At 42.3% G+C, this 19,990-nt stretch overlaps 1 protein-coding gene across 3 annotated transcripts in view; it reads right to left on the bottom strand.

Moving 5' to 3' along the window:
* The window catches only part of Xpnpep3 (X-prolyl aminopeptidase 3), a 44,274-nt gene that overhangs the window by 12,152 nt on the left and 12,132 nt on the right, over window positions 1–19,990 (bottom strand). Inside the window, exons 2-5 of one of the 3 annotated variants that reach the window (XM_042697898.1) lie at window positions 19,641–19,788; window positions 12,949–13,356; window positions 9,562–9,764; window positions 1,514–1,576 (exon numbers count right to left, since the gene is read on the bottom strand). In XM_042697898.1, the coding sequence (XP_042553832.1) occupies window positions 1,514–1,576; window positions 9,562–9,764; window positions 12,949–13,300 (618 nt within the window). In that variant the 5' untranslated portion in view covers window positions 13,301–13,356; window positions 19,641–19,788. The remainder of the gene's footprint in view (window positions 1–1,513; window positions 1,577–9,561; window positions 9,765–12,948; window positions 13,357–19,640; window positions 19,789–19,990) is intronic. The other 2 variants (XM_042697899.1, XM_042697897.1) reach the window with 2 other exon arrangements.

The following is a 19,990-nucleotide window of genomic DNA, read 5'->3' as shown; positions in this document are numbered from 1 at the left end:
CTTATCATTAAATCCTTTTTCTTTTGAGTTCTCTGTATTTCCTGCTTAAGCTAAATATGGCTTATATTTACTTTTGGAAAGGGGGTAGAAGTGGGTTTGGACTCAGGGCCTCATGCTTGTTCAGTAGGCACTCTACCACTTGACCCATTCTAGTATATATATTTTTTTTAATTAAAAAATTTTTTATTTTTTTGGGTTCGGTGGTGGGGCCTGAACTCTGTGCCTGGGTGCTGTCCCTCAGCTCTTCAGCTCAAAGCTACCACTCTACCACTTGAGCCACAGTTCTACTTCCAGCTTTTTCTGCTTATGTGGTGCTGAGGAATTGAACCCAGGACCTCATGCATGCAAGGCAAGCGCTCTACCACTGAGCCACCTTCCCAGCCCTGTCTATTATACTTTTTTTTGTTATATTATTTTCTGTTGGTTGTGGGACTTGAACTCAGAGCCTGGATCCTGTCTATGAGCTTTTTCACTTAAGGCTAGCATTCTGGGCCATGGAGCCACTTCCAGTTTTCTAGTGGTTTACTGGAGGTAAGAGTCTCATGGACTTTCCTGCCTGGCTTTGAACCTTGATATTCAGATCTTAGCCTCTTGAGTAGCTAGGATTATAGGTATGAGCTACTGGCTCACAATATGCTTTTAATAACAGTACAAACCTGAGGAAATCAAGCAAGGCTGCATAGGGGATTATCATATAAAATAACATACTAATTACTCCAGAATCATTGGTTATTTTTCTTTCTTTTTTTTTTTTGGTTGGTCATGGGGCTTGAACGCTGGGCTTGGGTGCTGTTCCTGTGCTCTTCAGCTCAAGGCGAGCACTCTACCGCTTGAGCCATAGCACCACTTCTGGTTTTCTAGTGGTTTATTGGAGATAAGAGTCTCACGGACTTTCCTGCCTGGGCTGGCTTTGAACCGTGATCCTCAGATCTCAGCCTCCTGCGTAGCTAGGATGACAGGCGTGAGCCATCGGTGTCCGGCTCATTGGTTATTTTTGAGGTGAGATTTCGCTTCATGCACAGGCCAGCCAGCATTGTGGTCCTGTTGTGCTTCCCTTTGTCACTGGAGTTACAGGTATGATTCACCCGGCCCAGCCCCTTATCTTGGGATGACAACTATTGGCTGAAATGTAATATTGTGAACGTTGTGTCTGGGCCTGATCTCAAATCAAGATCTGTTGATGTCTACTTCCTAAATTAGCTTTTCAAATAGCTAAATTCACTGTGCTCCAGTAACAGTTCCACTGCTAGTACCCATGCACGACCTTTATATTAAATGAAAGTTTCAGTTTTATTATTTCACACATTGAATCTTTCCTTCTTCATCAGCTGCCCTTCATGGTTTTCTTCCTCTAACTCTAATTCTGCATGTTTTAGATTCATCTAATAAGTGCCAGTAACCTCTGAGACCTGAATCCTCTAATAGAATGAAAACCTGATTGTTCAAAATATGCTGTAAACCAATGAAATCACATTCTTCCCCAGCAAGACCCTCTCCATGATCTGAGGCTCACCTTAGCATAAAGAAAGGCTTCCTCCACAGGGGCTTTGCTGGCAAACATGGTCTCTATGAAAGCCTGAAGAGAAAGGGAGGACCAAATATTCATTTTAACTATGTTGCATACTCCAACATTCAACTAATACTGGAATTCAAATAATAAACACTTCCACCCAGCTTTGTTAACCTGAAGTTGTAACTAAATGAGCATAATACAAATTATTTTGTCTGGAAGGAGGGACAGAATATTGTTCTCCAGAATATTTGACTGACGATAGAATTCACATCTCATTTTTCCACTCAAAATACACGTCATACTAGAATAAAGCACCTGGGAAGTGCTATGCTATGGCTGAAACTGTTTCATGTTCCATGCAAACCTCCTGTTCAAACTTTATCTCCACTGTAGTCTAGGCCTGTTGGGAACAAATTCAGGAGTGAGGTCTATGCCCTCATGGATGGGATAAGCAACTTTTAAAAAGTACTGGAGATAGCTAGGTGTTGGTGGCTCACGCCTGTACTTCTAGTTATTCAGAAGGCTGAGACCTGAGGACTGTGGTTTGAAGGAAAGTCCCTGAGACTCTGATCTCTAATTATCCACCAAAAAGCCAGAAGTGGTGTTATGGCTCAAAGTGGCAGAGCACTAGTCTTGAGCAAAAAAAGCTGATTTCAAGCCCCAGGGCTAGTGAGCACGATGTGTGTGAACCTCCCCACCCCCCCCCAAGGGCTGGAGAAAGTGAGGTCAGCCCTTTCCAGCCAACAGGGAACAGCATTCCTTCTTACCATCCCTCCTGCCATTTAAGACCCTAGATGACACCATCCACCTGCCACCTTTATCATATATTTTCTATCCTCCAGGAGAACTGTTTGGAAATAAGTCACTTTCTGACTAAGACACAAACTTTCCATTTATTTAATGAGATGCTTTTATAGCTTGAGTATATGAAATTACTGACTGAGTGGTCTGGTCTGTGTAGCAGGGGCTCCTAAACTCAGTAATTCTGACATTTAGGGACAGATAATTCTTTCTTGTGGGCTATAGTCCTGTTTAATTCAGAATGTCAGTGGCATCCTGCAATTGTGACCACCACACATTGCCAAAATGTCCCCGAGGGAAGAAAGTATTTCTCTAACTGAGAACCACTGGTCTCTAATAATATGTTTACTAATTCTGCATGATAATCACACCAATGTATTTTTCTGTTGGTCCTGGAACTTGAATCAGATCCTCACTTTTGCTGCGCAAGAAACGAGAGGCACACTGCTGGCCCTTTTTTGATTTATTGGATTATCTTTTTTAAAATTCATTCTCCTACCTATACTACCCCTGCAGTTGAGATTGTGGAATAGGTAGGAGGATCTATATCCTCATATTAGTAACTGATTTTTTTTTCTTTTGGTGCTCATCCTCTAACTTTAACTCGCTGTCTGGGTACTATCCCTGAACTCCTTTGTGCTCCACTAACTTTGAGCCACAGCTCTACTTCTGGCTTTGGTAATGTAGTGGAGATAAGAGTCTCTCGGCAGCTGGGAAGGTGGTTCAGTGGTAGAGTGCTTGCCCTGCATGCATGAGACCCTGGGTTCAACTCCTCAGCACCACATAAGCAGAAAATGCCGGAGGTGGCACTATGGCTCAAGTAGTAGAATGCTAGCCTTGGGATGAAGAGCTGAGGGACAGTGCCTAGGCCAATTTCAAGCCCCCAACCACAACAACAACCACAACAACCACCACAACAACAGAGTCTTTCAGCTGGGTTCTGGTGATTCATGCTTATAATCCTAGCTACTCAGGAGCCTGAGATAGGAGGATCTTGATTCAAAGCCAGCCCAGGCAGGAAAGTCTGTGAGACTCTTTTTTTTTTTGGGTCCGGTTGTGGGGCCTGAACTCTGGGCCTGGGCACTGTCTGCACCACTTCTGGCTTTTTTCTTTTGCTTATGTGATGCTGAAGAATGGAACCCAGGGCCCCATGCATGCAAGGCAAGCGCTTTACCACTGAGCTACCTTCCCAGCCTCTGTGAGACTCTTATCTCCAATTAATCAGAGTAAAAGCTGTGGCTCAAATGGTAGAGCACTAGCTTGAGCAAAAGGAGCAGGGACAGTGTCCAGGCCCAGGTTCAAGCCCCAGGATCAGGGGGAAAAAAAAAAGTCTCACAGACTGTCCTGTCCGGGCTGGCTTTAAACCGCAATCCTCAGACCTCAGCCTCTTGAGTAGCTAGTATTATGAGGGTGAGCTACCAATGCCTGGATGATAATTATAATTTTCTTTTAATTTTTGGGGTTTGGAGACAAGGTCTTGGTACTCAACAATCCTTCTACCTCAGCTTCCTGAATACTGGATTAGAGGCATGCACAACTAAACTTCTGAATGCTGTTTAGCTGCCACTTTAGTGTATCTGGCTTTAGAACCCAGAATACTAGAAGGCATCTAACTCCATATCTTTTATTTATTTATTTTTGGCCAATTGTGGGGCCTGAACTCTGTCCTTCAGCTCTTCAACTCAAGGTTAGTGCTCTACCACTTGAGCCACAGTGCCACTTGGGGCTTTTATCTACTTGTGTGGTGCTGAGGAATCGAACCCAGGGCCTCAGGGATGCAAGACAAGTACTGTACCACTGTGCCACTTTCCCAGCTCTAACTCCATATCTTAATTTCCATTTTCCTGCATCTTTACCCCCTGGTGTTTATCTTCCTGGTCTCTATGGATTTGTGTGATCTGGCCATTACATATGCAATCATACAAGATGTAGATTAATTCAGGATGTAGAATTTTATATCTGAAATCTCTCACTCAGCCCACTGACTTCAAGGCTTACCCAACCCATATTAGTGTTTCATTCTTTCCTAGAACTGAATAGTATGCCAATGTAGATGACAACCCCTTTCTATGCATTTGATGATTGATGATGATTTGAGATGAGGGCTCACTACGAGCTTCTAATCCTGCAGGTTATACCACCTTACCTGGCCTTTTTTTTTTTGTGGTTGGTCGTGGGGCTTGAACTCTGGGCCTGGGCGCTGTCCCTCAGCTCTTCAGCTCAAAGCGAGTGCTCTACCACTTGAGCTACAGCGCCACTTCCGGTTTTCTGGTGGTTTATTGGAGATAGAAGTCTCACGGTCTCTCCTGCCCGGGCTGGCTTTGAACCGCGATCCTTAGATCTCAGCCTCCTGATTACAGGCATGAGCCACCAGCGCCTAGCTACCTGGCCTTTTCTACCTTATGGCTGAATCACTGAATCATTTCACATTCCCATAGAAAGTACAAAGGTTTCAATTTCTCTCTCTCTCTTTTTTTTTGGTCGGTCGTGGTGCTTGAACTCTGGGCCTGGATGCTGTCCCTCAACTCTTCAGCTCAAGCCTGGTGTTCAACCACTTGAGCCACAGCACCACTTCTGGTTTTCTAAGTGGTTTATTGGAGATAAGAGTGAGTCTCACAGACTTTTCCTGCCCTGGCTGGCTTTGAACCACAATCCTCATATCTTGGCCACATTCACAGCCCTATTATTATTTGAAATAGCCTCTTCAGTGGGTGAAATGTGGTATCTCATTGTGGTTTTGAGGTGTTTTTTTGGTTGTTGTATATGAAATTTATAGTCTTTCATGTAGGCAGTTTTTTAAATAATTAATTTATCGTTATTATAGGGGTGGTATTCAGAGGGATTACATTTACACAAGTCAGGTAATGGTACGTTTCCTTTCGTGGTATCTTCTATTCTCTCACTCCCAGCCCCTCCCTTGCGTCTCCACCCGCGAGTGGTACAGTTCACTTTCATCAGTGTCCAGCGAGCTCCACTGCTGCACTTCGCACCTTTCTCCCTTGAGTTCTGTACCCTCTTCCAACCCTTCCAAAGATTCTTTTTTGCTTTTTGTTTTCATAAAGACTCTTTGGAGAAATACTCATTTAATAAATTTAGTTGTCTTTTTGTGGTTGAATTAGATGCGGCCGTTTGATATTCTGATATTAGACCTTTATCATATATATGATACATAACTTTCTCCCATTCTGTACTTTTTTCAACTTTCTTGACAGTATCTTTCATGTACAATTTTCAAATTTGTATGAAGGTGTTCTTTTGTTGCCTATGAATTTGGTATGACAACTAAAGATTCACTGGAAACTTTTTTTTCCCTGGTCCTAGGGCTTGAACTCAAGGTCTGGGTTCTGTCCTAGAGACTCTTTATGCTCAAGGATAGTGCTCTTCCACTTGAACCACAATGCTGTTTCTGTTTTTTTTTTTTTTTCTGAGTAGTTTATTGGAGATAAAAGTTTCATGGATTTTCTTGCCCAAGCTGGCTTCAAATGGAGATACTCAGATCTCAGCCTCCTAAGTAGCCAGGATTCCAAGTATGAGCCACTGTCACTCAGCTTTTTAGCTCTTAAGTTAGGTCATTAATTCAATTTGAGTTACTTTTCATATATGATATGAGATAGGGATACAATTTCATTTTTCTGCATGTGGGCATTTGGTTGTCCTAGCACATGTAACTTATTTTTTCCTTTTTTTTTGTCGGTCGTGGGGTTTGAACTCTAAGCTTGGGTGCTGTCCTTGTGCTTTTCAGCTCAAGGCAAGTGCTCTACCACTTGAGCCACAGTGCCACTTCCAGTTTTCTATGATTTATTGGAGATAAGAATCTTATGGACTTTCCTGCTTGGGCTGGCTTTGAACTACGATCCTCAGATCTCAGCCTCCTGAGAAGCTAGGATAATAGGCATGAGCCATCAGAGCCTGGCTTAAATTTCTCTTCTTATCTTTCTCACACTTGACCCATTCTAAACTAAAACATAGCTAAAGCATTATTTTGACAGAAAAAAATGCTTCTGATAGCAAAATAAACCAATGAACCAAGCCATATTTTGCTTGAAGTGGCATTTATTTTGAAATTAGTGGATTCCAAAAAATTTAGGAATTAGAATAATGGAACTAGAAAGGAAATATAAATTCTTGGGGCAGGGGCTGGGAAGGTGGCTCAGGGGCTGGGAAGGTGGCTCAGTGGTAGAGTGCTTGCCTTGCATGCATGAGGCCCTGGGTTCGATTCCTCAGTACCACATAAGCAAAAAGAAAAAAAGCCAGAAGTGGCACTATGGCTCAAGTGGTAGAGCACTAGCCTTGAGCTAAAGAGCTGAGGAACAGTGCCCAGACCCAGAGTTCAGGACCCCGATCGGACAAAAAAAATTGTTGGGGCAGGTTGACTAAATACCACCTGTAGTGACAGTTTCAAAGTAAGCTCTGAGCCTGAGGGCAAGCCCTAGTATCAACACAAAACAAAAATATGAAACTCAGTATCACTTCAGATGGAGCTCCTCTCTATGGTCAACAGATGGAGCTCTAATCAAAAGAATCTAGCTGCTATAATTTGTTTTGTTTTTGTGCCAGAACTTAAACTTGAATTCAGGGCCTCATATTTTTGGGTCAAGGCTGGAGCATCACTACTTGAGGCTCACCTCTACTTTTGTCTTTTTCATGGCTAACTGAAGATAAGGATAAGCATTTCTTGAATTTGTCTGTCCAGTATAGCTTCAAACTAGAATCCTTAGATCTTAGATTCCCGAGTAGGTAAGGTTACAGGTGTGAGCTACTCATGCCCGCAACTGGTTGTTATCATTTCTGATGAATTAGCTAATCCTGTAAGACTAACTACAACAGTAATTAATATTTATGTGTCAAGTCCATATTAGAAGGTAAGAAATTATGGAAGTAAGGAGTTGTTATTTAGTTAAGAAAAGAAGGGCTGGGAATGTGACTTAGTGGTAGAGTGCTTGCCTAGCATGTATGAAGCCCTGCGTTCGATTCCTCAGTACCACATAAACAGAAAAAGCCAGAAGTGGCACTGTGGCTCAAGTGGTAGACTGCTAATCTTGAGCCAAAGAAGCTCAGAGACAGTGCCCAGGCCCTGAGCACAAGCCCCAGGATTGGCCAAAAAGAAAAAAGAGCCATTTTCTAGATTATTCTATACAGTATCTATATGAGCTCTTAGTTTACTGTTTTCTGAGAATTCTGGATCAAGGAGGAACAGCTCTGGCTTTGAATAGTACTGGGGTGAGTGTGGTATGTACTTACCAGTTCACAGAGAAGCTGTTTACTAAAACTGATTCGGAGTAGGTTCTACCATACATACTCAGAGATAGGCTGGGTATAGTGGCACATACTTGTAATCCCACCCAGCACTCAGGACACTGAGTTTGAGACCAGATGGAGGATTTGTATTAAGGTTCTGCTCAAACCAACCTTTAGAAATGGGCAATTAAGCCAAGTGCTAGTGGCTCATACCTGTAATCCTCAGGGCCTGGACATTGTTCCTAAGCTCTTTTGCCCAAGACTAGTGTTCTATCCCCTTTTTTTTTTTTGGGGGGGTCCAGTCGTGGGGCCTGAACTCTGGGCCTGGGTGCTGTCCCTCAGCTCTTCAGCTCAAGGCTAGCACTCTACCACTTGAGCCATAGCCCCACTTCCGGCTTTTTTCTTTTTGCTTATGTGGTGCTGGGGAATCGAACCCAGGGCCTCAGGCATGCAAGGCAAGCACTCTACCACTGAGCTACCTTCCCAGCCTGTTCTACCCCTTTGAGCTATAGTACCACTTCTGATTTTCTGGTGCTTAAATGGAGATAAGAGTCTTACAGACTTTCCTGCCCCAGCTGGCTTTGACCCATGATTCTCAGATCTTTTTTTTTTTTTTGGTCTGGTCGTGGGGTCTGAATTCTGGGCCTGGACTCTGTCCCTCAGCTCAAGGCTAGTGCTCTATCACTTGAGCCACAGGGCCACTTCTGGCTTTTATCTTTTTGCTTATGTGGTGCTGAGGAATTGAACCCAGGCCCTCAGGCATGCAAGGCAAAAGCGCTCTACCACTGAGCCACCTTCCCAGCCCCTGATTCTCAGATCTTAATGTCCTGAGTCTCTAGGATTACAGGGGTGAGCCATTGGTACCCCGCTTATGACCCTCCTCCCTGCCCTTGCCCAGTTGTGGGGCTTGAATTCTGGGTCTGGGCGGTCCCTGAGCTCTTAGCTTAAGGCTAACATTCTACCACTTTGAGCCACAATGCCACTTCCAGATTTCAAGTAGTTAATTGGAAATAAGAGATTTTCTTGCCTGGGCTGGCTTTGAACCACAATCCTCAGGTCTCAGTCTCCTGAGTTGCTAGGATTATAATGAATGGATTGGCACCCAGCTTAAATGCATTTGTGATAAACAACATTTTCAATTTATGATGGGTTTATTGGGATATAATTCCACTGTCCTTCAGGAGCATGTGTAACATGTGTAATAGATTCGATTAAGCACTGTTATTTTGGGTCCTTTGAGTCTTTAGCAATTAAACTCTTATTTAACTGTCACTATTAGTGCAGTTACCTAAAAGAATGGGAATAAAATGGCTCAATTTATGTTGTTTCAAGGACAAACTAAGAATGCTGAATAAAAGATCCATTTTAAAAGAATACAAGATTTGGGCTGAGAAGGTGGCTCAGTGGTAGAGTGCTTTGCCTTGCATGCATGAGGTCCTGGGTTCGATTCCTCAGCACCACATAAACAGAAAAAGCCAGAAGTAGTGCCGTGTCTCAAGTGGTAGCGTGCCAGCCTTAAGCTGAAGAGCTGAGGGACAGTGCCCAGGCCCAGAGTTCAGGCCCCATGACCCACAAAACAAAAACAAAACAAAAATACACATACAAAAACCAAGAAGAGGGCTGGGAAGGTGGCTCAGCTGTAGAGTCTTGCCTTGCATGCATGAGGCCCTAGGTTCGAATCCTCAGCACCACATAAGCTAAAAGAAAAAAGCCGGAAGTGGTGCTGTGGCTCAAGTGGTACAGTGTTAGCCTTGAGCTGAGTGACAGGGCCCAGGCCCAGAGTTCAGGCCCCACAACTGGACCCAAACACAAAAACAAAAACAAAAACCAAGAAGACAGATTTACTTTGCCTTGTAAAGTACTGAATCTCTACATATGTTACTAATCATATGGAAGTAGAAGCTAGATGCTCATTAGCTTGTGACGTTACTACAATACCTCAAGGGGCCTACTGAACCTTACTTTATGACTTTTTTAATTTGGAAAAACTTTTTCAACTAGAGTCATACCTGTGAAGTCAACTTCCCAGCAATCTGCATTCTCTTAATTTCTGCAGGAGATTTGATGAGCCGGAGGCGCTGTATTAGCTGCTGGACACCCCGAACCTTATTCTTACTCCTGGATTTGGCCTCAGTTAGATGCTGCATGTAGTCAGCATGGAGCTGTGCATGAGAAGGCTTCATCCAATCATACCAAACAGTGTTGTTCTCAGCTAGAATAAGAAGTCAAAATATAATTTTAAGGCTGGAAGCATGGCTCAAGTGACAGAGCACCTACATACCAAGTGTGAGAACCTGAGTTCAAATCTCAGAATCACCACACACACACAAAAGAAACTAAAAGAGGCTGGAGGTATAGCTCAGTGGTAGAATACATGCTTAGCACTCCTGAGGTCCTGGGTTCCACCAGCACCAAAGAATGCAAGAAAGCCGGGCGCTGGTGGCTCACGCCTGTAATCCTAGCTACTCAGGAGGCTGAGATCTGAGGATGGCGGTTCAAAGCCAGCCCGGGCAGGAGACACCGTGAGACTCCTATCTCTAATAAACCACCAGAAAACAGAAAGTGGCGCTGTAGCTCAAGTGGTAGAGCACTTGCCTTGAGCTGAAGAGCTGAAGGACAGCGCCCAAGCCCAGAGTTCAAGCCCCACAGCCGACCAAAAAAAAAACAAAACAAAAAGAATGCAATAAAGGGAAAACAACAATCTAAGAGCGCAATGGCAGAACATTTGCTTTTATGAGGTCCTAGGTTTCATCCCCAGAGAGGGTGGGGGCAGGAGGAGAGCCAAATCCAAACCCCAAACTGAAAACAAACACAAAAAAACCCTAAAAGCAGTAAGAAATATCAACTCTAAGTGTAACTTGACCAAGTTAACACTGTTAAACCTGCGGAACACTAAAGGGCTGAGGAAAACTTTCTCAAGTCTGCAACAACTGGTAAGTTTGACCATAAATCACTAGCAAGACTAATCAAAATGGCTAGATATTCTGGCACTGAATATAAAAATTTTCTGCCTAAAATTTTCAAAGTTCTTATAATAAAATGATAGCTAAAATTCAATTACTGCTTTCTTTCATCATTATTGACTTTTAGAAGTATTACTTAAGTATTACACACAAATGCCTGTGATTCTAGATACTCACAAGGATCAAGGTTCAAGGCTAGCTATAGTAAAAATTATACAAAACCCCCAATTGAACCAAAAAAACAACAACTGGGTGTGGCTTGGCACATGCCTATGATCCTATTTCTCAAGAGACTTAAGGATCATGGTTTGAAGCCAGTCTGGGCAGAAAAGCCCATGAGACTCTTTATCTACCAAAAAAGCGAGAAGTGGCACTGTAGCTCAAGTGGTAGAATACTAGCCTTGAGCAAAAAAGCTCAGGTACAGTGACCAGGCCCTGAGTTCAAGCCCCGGGGCTGGGACAAGAAAACAAAAATCAAAAACAAAAAAGCCCTACAGAAACAAACTTGGTGTGGTGCTGTGTGCCTGTCTTCCCAGCTATGTGAGGAGTACACATAGAAGGGCTTCCATTCAGGACATCATAGGCAAAGATGCAAGATAGTAATTCCAAAACATTGAGTGATTAAAATTTCACCAGAATATTGAGAAACTATTTGAAAGTTAACATCTTACTGTGTAAATGAGTCACTTGAAAAATCTTTATTTTTACATTTCCCAACATGTATTAAATATTTCTAGCGCCAATATACATCACCAAATAATTCTGATGCAGATGACATAGTGCCTCCATTTAAAATGTTGGAAAATTATGGTGCTTGTATGGCAGTTGATTTGTTTTCATGTCTCAGTCCACCTTTTTTACAGGAAAAACTTTTTTTTCTTCCTTTTTTTTGGGTCAGTCGTGGGGCCTGAACTCTGGGCCTGGGCGCTGTCCCTCAGCTCTTCAGCTCAAGGCTAGTGCTCTACCACTTGAGCCACCTTCCCAGCCTGGAAAAACTACTTTTGCAGGGCATAAAAGTTTATTCTAGGGCTGGGAAGGTGGCTCAGTGGTAGAGTGCTTGCCTTGCATGCATGAGGGCCTATGTTCGATTCCTCAGCACCACATAAGCAGAAAAAGCCGGAAGTGGCACTGTGGCTCAAGTGGTAGAGTGCTAGCCTTGAGCTGAAGAGCTCAGGGACAGCACCAGGCTCAGAGTTCAGGCCCCACGACCAGCGAAAAAAAGTTTATTCTATTTTCTGTGTTAATAGAGCTGGCACCAGTTTTAACAAGTATGTAAATAAAAGAAAGGCAATATGGCATAATAATTAAGGTAAGAAATAGTGGTCAAAGTCAATAGCTTGATCAATATTCTTGAAAAATGGCTCATGCCATTTTTACATTAGAAGGAAATTATCAGGTCAGGTACAAGTGTGGTGGTTATATATACATACATAATCTCAGCATTTGGGAAGTTGGGACAGGAGGATCTCAAGTTTGAGGCTATCCTGGGCTGCAAAGCAAGAACATTTTTTTTTGTGTGTTTGTTTTGAATATAATTTCATTGTTATTAAGGTGTTGTACAGAGAGGTCACCATTTCATAACTCAGATAATAAGTACAATTCTTTTTTTTTTTTTTTTTTTGGTGCTAATCCTGGGGCTTGAACTCAGGGCCTGGGTGCTGTCCTTGAGCTTCTTTTGCTTAGGCTAGTGCTCTACCACTAGAGCCACAGCTCTACTTCTGTCTTTTTTTTGAGACTCTTTTTTTTTGGGTCCGGTCGTGGGGCCTGAATTCTGGGCCTGGACGCTGTCCCTCAGCTCTTCAGCTCAAGGCTAGCGCTCTACCACTTGAGCCACAGTGCCACTTCCTGCTTTTTTCTTTTTGCTTATGTGGTGCTGAGGAATCGAATCCAGGCCCTCAGGCATGCAAGGCAAGCGCTCTACCACTGAGCCACCTTCCCAGCCCATACTTGTCTTTTTTTTGAAGTTTAGTAGAGATAATTTTCTCAGACGTTCCTGCTGGGACTTGCTTCCAACATGGATCCTCAGATTGCCTCCTGAGTAGCTAAGATTACAGGTGTGATCACTAGCACCTGGCATGAGTAAAATTTGGACAATGTCATCCCTTCCTTCAATATCCCCCAGTTTCAAGCTAGAATGGTTAACCTGTCTCTGTGAATGAAAAATTTAGTGAAGATTTAGCAATTGTATAGGTAAAATGTTTGAAGTAGCTCAGTTTTCTAGGAAAGACAGATCTCTGTCACAGCTTAATATGGGCATACAAGATCATCAGTTTATGCTAAATCTCACTACACATGGGAAATAAGATGTCCTAGGTTTTTATTTCACCACAAATAATAAACTGCTATGATTATTTTAGGAAATCAAAAGCTATCCAGGCAATTAAGGTCTAAATCCCAAGTTCGTCTAAGCTTTGACTTGTTCCCATGTGTTACCTTTCAGTTTTGGCAGTAGGTGTTGAAATTCCTCTCGTGTGTAGGCTTCATCCACTCCAGTTAGGGCTATTGTTCCATCTGTGCCAGATCGTGGACCATCCCAAAGTTCTCGACTGGGGTCTCTCCCAGGCACAAAAAGCATGGCCTTATGGCATGGTAACTGCTTGCCAGGGAGGCTCTGAAGGACCAGAATGCTATCAGGCTCTTGGAATCCGCACAAGTACAGGAAGTTGTTGTCTTGGTGGAAAGTGTAGGGGATATCATTGCTCATGTAGTATGTAGGGCTGGAAAGCACAACCACTGTGTGGTCTGTTCCACTCTGTCCTTGGGTTTCCTTATGGATCAGAGACATTAGTTTGTGTCTTCGAAGTGCATATTCCACTTGAGTTACTCCTGGTGTTACTTCCCCTAGAAATGACAAAAAATAATGCTCTGTATATGTAGAAGGCCCAAGTGTTTAAGGTAGCTTAATACTAGATGGAGATACCCAAGATCATTTCAACAATATAGTATATATCCTCATTGCACATGGGCAATTAAGAAGCTGACCCAGGGCTGGGAAGTTGGCTCAGTGGTAGAGTGCTTGTCTTGCATGCATGAGGCCCTGGGTTCGATTCCTCAGCACCACATAAGCAAAAAAGAAAAAAGGTGGAAATGGCGCTGTGGCTCAAGTGGTAGAGTGCTAGCCTTGAGCTGAAGAGCTGAGGGACAGTGCCCAGGCCCAGAGTTCAGGCCCCACAACCAGACCCCCCACCCCCAAAAAAAACAAAAAACAAAAAAAAAAAAACCCAAGCATTTGCTAAGTATTGCTAAGCATTGTGCTTGTGTGCATGCACTCTCTCTCTCTCTCTGTATATGTATATTTCTACTTTTTTTTTTTGGTGCCAGTCCTGAGGCTTGAACTCAAGGCCTGGATGCTGTCCCTGACCTTTTTAGCTCAAGGCTAATGCTCTATCTGCCACCTGAGCCACAGCTCTACTTTTGGCTTTTTGGTGGTTAATTGAAAATAAAGAGTCTCATAAACTTTCCTGCTTAGGCTGGCTTTGAACTCATCCTTAGATCTCAGCTTCCTGAGTATCTAGGATTACAGGTGTGAGCCACCAGCGACCAGCTAAGTATGTGGTTCTTTTTTTTTTGGTTGGTCGTGGGGCTTAAACTCTGGGCTTGGGTGCAGCCCCTCAGCTCTTCAGCTCAAGGCGAATGCTCTACCACTTAAGCCACAGCCCCACTTCCAGTTTTCAAGTGGTTTATCGGAGATACGAGTCTCATGGACTTTCCTGCTTGGGCTGGCTTTGAACCGGGATCCTCAGATCTCAGCCTCCTGAGTAGCTAGGATTACAGGCGTGAGCCACAGGCGCCCAGCAAGTATGTGGTTCTTATGGAGTTACCACCCCATAGGGAATCTTCTGAAAGCCATGGGTTCATTCCGCAATGATTTTTTGCATTCCTCAATAAACATATTAATATCTATTTAACTTATACTTTTACTGATGAAGTTGGCAAGAAATCAATGTGTAAATGAGAACCTTATGGGCCAGTCTAAACTAGGCAAAGAAGCAGGGCTGAGAGACAGTTCTTGTCACATCTTTCTTTTGAGAAAGAGATGGCTATGAGTTTCCTAGAATTCTTGGGTAGAATATTAGACTTTATACCAGAGCCAAACAGCTTGATTCTGAAAACCATTCATGTTTAAAACTGCCACTGTTACCTAATATCGGAAATTTACCTAAGCAGTAAATACTTCTGAAAGGCAAAGAAGACCCTTCTTTCTTTCCTTTTTTTTTTTTTTAGTTGGTCATGGGGCTTGAACTCTGGGCTTGGGTGCTGTCCCTGCGCTCTTCAGCTCAAGGCTAGCGCTCTACCGCTGGAGCCATAGCGCCACTTCCAGTTTTCTAGTGGTTTATTGGAGATAAGAGTCTTACAGACTTTCCTGCCCGGGCTGGCTTTGAACCGCGTGATCCTCAGATCTCAGCCTCCTGCCACTGGTGCCGGCCTGACCTTTCTTTTTTATCTTTTTATTTTCTCCTAAGATTTGTTTAGTTAGCTACATTTATGAAATAAACATTTAAAAAACCATAACAAGGGGCTGGGAAGGTGGATCAATGGTAACATGCTTGCTTTGCATGTATGAGGCCCTGGGTTTAATTCCTCAGTACCATATAAGCAGAAAAAATAGCTGGAAGTGGCACTGTGGCTCAAGTAGTAGAGCGCTAGCCTTGAGCTGAAGAGCTGAGGGACAGCGTCCAGGCCCAGAGTTCAGCCCCCACTACCAACAAAGAAACAAAAAACCAACAAACAAAACTGGGAGCTGGTGGCTCATGCATATAATCCTAGCTATTCAGGAGGCTGAGATCTGAGGATCACAGTTCGAAGACAGCCTGGGCAGAAAAGTCTCCATGAGACTCTTGTCTCCAATTAATGTATCCTGAAGCTCACTTGATAGTACACTAGCCTTGAGTACAGAGAGGACCAGGGACAGCACCTAGGCCCTGAGTTCAAGTCCCACAACTGAAAAAAAAAACCCAAAAAAAACCCCAACTTAGTGGTAGAGTGCGTGCTTAGCAGTGTGAGGCACTAGGTTAAATATTCAGCATCAGAAAAAAAAATTAGAACAAGATTCTGTTTTCATTAGCTTTGAAGTAATTTCTGAAAAAAGCTGAAATTACTTGGAAATCAAATCAAGGATAGAAAACAATCTTTTATATTCTTTATATAATCAAATCTCATATGAATGATTAGGAAATATAAAGTTTCATAATTATCAACATGGAGTTATCATTAACTAAATGCTTCCAAGCTTTCAAATTCTTAGAGTAATAAACTAACTCTCTGGAATAATAACAAATTATCCAGGAAAAAGGTATTCTTTTCATTTGAAGGAGGGGGAGGGGAGAAAAGTGTAATAAAGCAATGAACTTTCAACTTCAGAAGTGAAGTTGGCAGTTATAGTGGCCTTTGATCATAGAAATTTTAACTTAAGAGTCAATCTGGCTCAGGTTTATTCTGCTAAAACTTATCGCAATAGACATTCTGGCACTCTGTCAACTTGTAAAGTATGAAGAAATAAAGACAGTATTTCATTATGTGGAACCAATTAAGGATGGAAGGGCTATTCTAATAAGTGTATTTAACCAAAGTCTAGCTGGCATAAGCTGGACTCTGGGAACAGAAAAGTCTCAGTCATTTTTCAGACTGTTTAGGCAATAAGGACAGCTCTTTCAGGTCATTTGGAATTGGACTTCTCAACAGAGCAAAAAGAATGTTCTTCATAATTTGTCAGCCAAGCAGGAAATCCAGAGAGGAAAATGGAGTAAGACTAACAATGAATGGAAACATGTAGGTTTTTGCTACAACCTAGGTATGTATTTTATTTTCTGAAATTAAATTAGGATTTCAATGTGATCTGATTCTGAAAATTCTGCTTAATATATAGTACTTTTTACCTTCCACATGCCAGGCATGGCGACACATAATTGCAATCCCAGCACTACGGAGAGCTGAGGCAGGAGGTTCACAAGCTCATAGCCAGCCAGAGCTGAGTAGCTCATGAACTGATCTATTATTATTCAAGTGGCAAATGAGGAGAAAATAAACTCTATTGTTTCTTTTTCCTTTATAATGTGAAACTTGACCCTTCTGAAAAACCTGAAATGACTAAATAATTTTAAAAATATCTAAAACTAGACTTTTATTGTATATATAGAAAACAAGACAGATAGAAAAGGAAGTATGGTTGTAAATGCCTGTAAAATCTTAGCATTCTGGAAGCTAAAGAAGGATCTTGAGTTTGAGGCAAGCCCTACATAGCAAAAATCCCATCTTAGGAAGGGAAGAAGGAAGGAGGGAAGGAGAGAGAAAGGAAGGAAGGAAGGAAAGAAAGGAGAGGGAGGAAGGAAAGAAGAAAGGAAGGAAGGAGAAGTGGGTGAATACTGTATGATTCACATATAGTAATATGACAGGCAAAATGATGTAGAAACTTAAAGAATTGCTGCCTATGGAGGTGGGGACTAACTTAGAAAGAATGTGAGGGAAATTTCTGGTAAGTATTCTGTTTTGATTGAGGTTTAGGTCATGCTGGTGTATATCTTTATCATAACACATACAATTATAGATCTGTGCATGTAAATCACTGCGTGTAAATTTTACTTTAAAAAAACTATATTTTTTAAAAAAGTATACTACTAGGCCTGGGAATTTGGCTTAGTAGTAGAGTGCTTGCCTAGCATGCATGAAGTCCTGGGTTCAATTCCTCAGTAACATATAAACAGAAGAAGCCTAAGTGGCACTGTGGCTCAAGTGGTAGAGCGCTAGCCTTGAGCAAAAGAAGCTCAAGGACACTCCCTAGCCCTGATTTCAAGACCTGAGATTGGCTAAATAAAAGCCAAATATGAAATCTTATTTTTTTTCTTGGTTGGTCATGGGCTTGAACTCAGAGTGTGGGCACTGTCCCTAGGCTCTTTTGTTCACGGCTAGCCCTCTACCACTTTGAGCCACAGCTCTACTTCCGGTTTTTGAGCAGTTTTGTTTTTGTCAGTTGTGGGACTTGAACTCAGGGCCTAGGCGCTGTCCCTGAGCCTCTCTGTGTTCAAGGCTAGCACTCTACCAAGTGAGCCACAGTACACAATAATTGGAGATATGAGTCTCATGGGGCCTTCTCTGCCCAGGCTGGCTTTGAACCATGATTCTCAGATTTTAGTCTCTAAGTAGCTAGGAGTACAATCATGAGCCACTAGCACCCAGCTCAAATACAAAATCTTTTGGAACAAACAAATAATAGATGACATAATTTTATGCTCCAAACAAACTGACTTCAGCTGTATAAAAGAGCTCCTTTTTCTTTTCTTTTTTCTTTTTGCCAGTCCTGGGGCTTGAACTCAGGGCCTAGGTGTTGTCTCTGAGCTTCTCTGTGCTCAAGGCTAGCACTCTACCACTTGAGCCACAGTGCTACTTCTAGCTTTTCCTGTTTATGTGGTACTAAGGAATCGAGCCCAGGGCTTCATACATTGTAGGCAAGCACTCTACCACTAAGCCACATTCCCAGCCCCAAAGAGCTTCTTTAAAAAAAAAATGTATGTATATATATTTCATTTAAAAACTTATTCTTCATCCCACAATCATTTCAATACTATACGATTTAACTTTTTTTCTTTCTAATTTAGTGCCTGTGCTTTCTTGTTCAAGGCTATCACTCTGACACTTGAGCCACAGTTCTACTTCTGGGTTTTTTGGTCATTAATTGAGATAAGAATTGAGATAAGAGTCTCATGGACTTTCCTGCCTGGGCTGGCTTCAAACCTTGATCCTCAAATCACAGCCTCCTGAATAGCCAAGAGCCATGGGTGCCAGGTTAAGATTTAACTCTTTAGATAGTGAAAGGCATGGTTAATACTTCGGATATTTTTTTCTTGCAACATTCATGTACTGATTACAAATTATTGTACAACTACTTGATGGCAGTAAATTTTTTTTTTCCCCCAGTCGAGGGGCTTGAACTCTGAGCTTGGGCGCTGTCCCTGTTACTGCTTAAGCCACAGCGCCACTTCCAGTTTTCTAGTGGCTTATTGGAGAGAAGAGTCTTACAGACTTTCCTGCCTGGGCTGGCTTTGAACCGAGATCCTCAGATTACAGGCGTGAGCCACCGGTGCCTGGCTAAGTAAAAATTTTTTTTTCAGTTTTCAGGACTAGAAAGTAGGAGTTGGAGGTGTGGCTCAGTTAGTAGAGTACTAGCCAATAAACAAAAGCATCAGGTACTAAGTTTGAATACCATTTGAGTCTTGGTCGCAGACCAAAAAAGAAAAACAATGAAAAGTACATATTGGTAATTGTATAAAAATCTACAATGACATATATAAATAAAATTCTAGACCTGGGATGGTGGCTTAGTGGTAGAGTATTACCTTGCATGTATGAGGCCTGGGGTTTGATTCCTCAGCACATCAGCAGAAAAAGCTGAAAGTGGAGCTGTGGCTTAAGTGGTAGAGTGCTAGCATTGAGCTGAAGAGCTGAGGGACAGCGCCCAGGCCCAGAGTTCAGGCTCCAAGATTGACAGAAAAAAGAAAAAGAAAAAGAAGAATAGATAGGATTTTCTTCCCAGTTCTTCCTAATTCTTTTCACCTTTCCCAATGCCTAAAATTCCACATCTAGATGAGCATAATCAGGACGGGCACTCTCTTTTACCCATACTCAATCTCTCTCTCTCTCACACACACACACATTTATATTCTTTAAGAAATATAGCTAACAGGAACATAATGAATAAACAAAAGTAAAAATATAGCAGTCATTATGTTAATATTACTGAGTTCAAGGCCTAGAAAATGCAGCTCACCACATAAAAGTATTTTCACAACAAGAAATCAATAATTCTCAAGGCTGGTAAAGTATCTTTTTTTTTTTTTTTTTCCAATAGTGGGGCTTGAACTCTGGGCCTGGCGCTGTTCTTCAGCTCTTCAGCTCAAGGTGAGCACTCTACCACTTGAGCCTCAGCACCACTTCCAGTTTTCCGGTAGTTTACTGGAGATAAGAGTCTCATGGACTTTTCCTGCTCAGACTGTCTTTGAATTGTGATTGTCAGATCTCAGCCTCCTGAGTAGCTAGGATTACAGGCGTGAACCACTGGCGCCTGGCTTTTTTTTAAAAAATAAATAGAGGCTATAGGTAAGTTGATAGGGAAATTCTGCTATTAAGCTTACCTTACAGCTTTGATAAACTGATTTCTTGTGTGTTTCAGTGGTGAGCTGCACTTCTGAGTCTCAGCCGCTTCCCAGCAGGAATTCCAGTCTGATGAAGAATCAGCAAAAGGAAGTCCTCACTGAGAGACACACTGGTATCACTCACTGCCTGGAGACAGTGAAAGAGTAACATATTTCTAAAGGTAATTTACATGAATATACACGTTTACAAAGTAAATGCAGATTTAACTTCCCATGGTAGAAGTTAAGATACAACTTTGCTAGGAAACATTTTTTTTTCTACCAGAGTTAGTTTTATGCTGCCTACTTCTTTGAGATGACAGTTTATCCTGAAATTCCTTTACTAAAAA

The sequence above is a fragment of the Dipodomys spectabilis genome, unplaced genomic scaffold (assembly GCF_019054845.1).
Source record: "Dipodomys spectabilis isolate Male_0828 unplaced genomic scaffold, ASM1905484v1 ptg000230l, whole genome shotgun sequence".
Taxonomy (NCBI): domain Eukaryota; kingdom Metazoa; phylum Chordata; class Mammalia; order Rodentia; family Heteromyidae; genus Dipodomys; species Dipodomys spectabilis.
The sequence above is the reverse complement of the archived record's forward strand: the minus strand, read 5'-3'. Positions and strand labels throughout refer to the sequence as shown.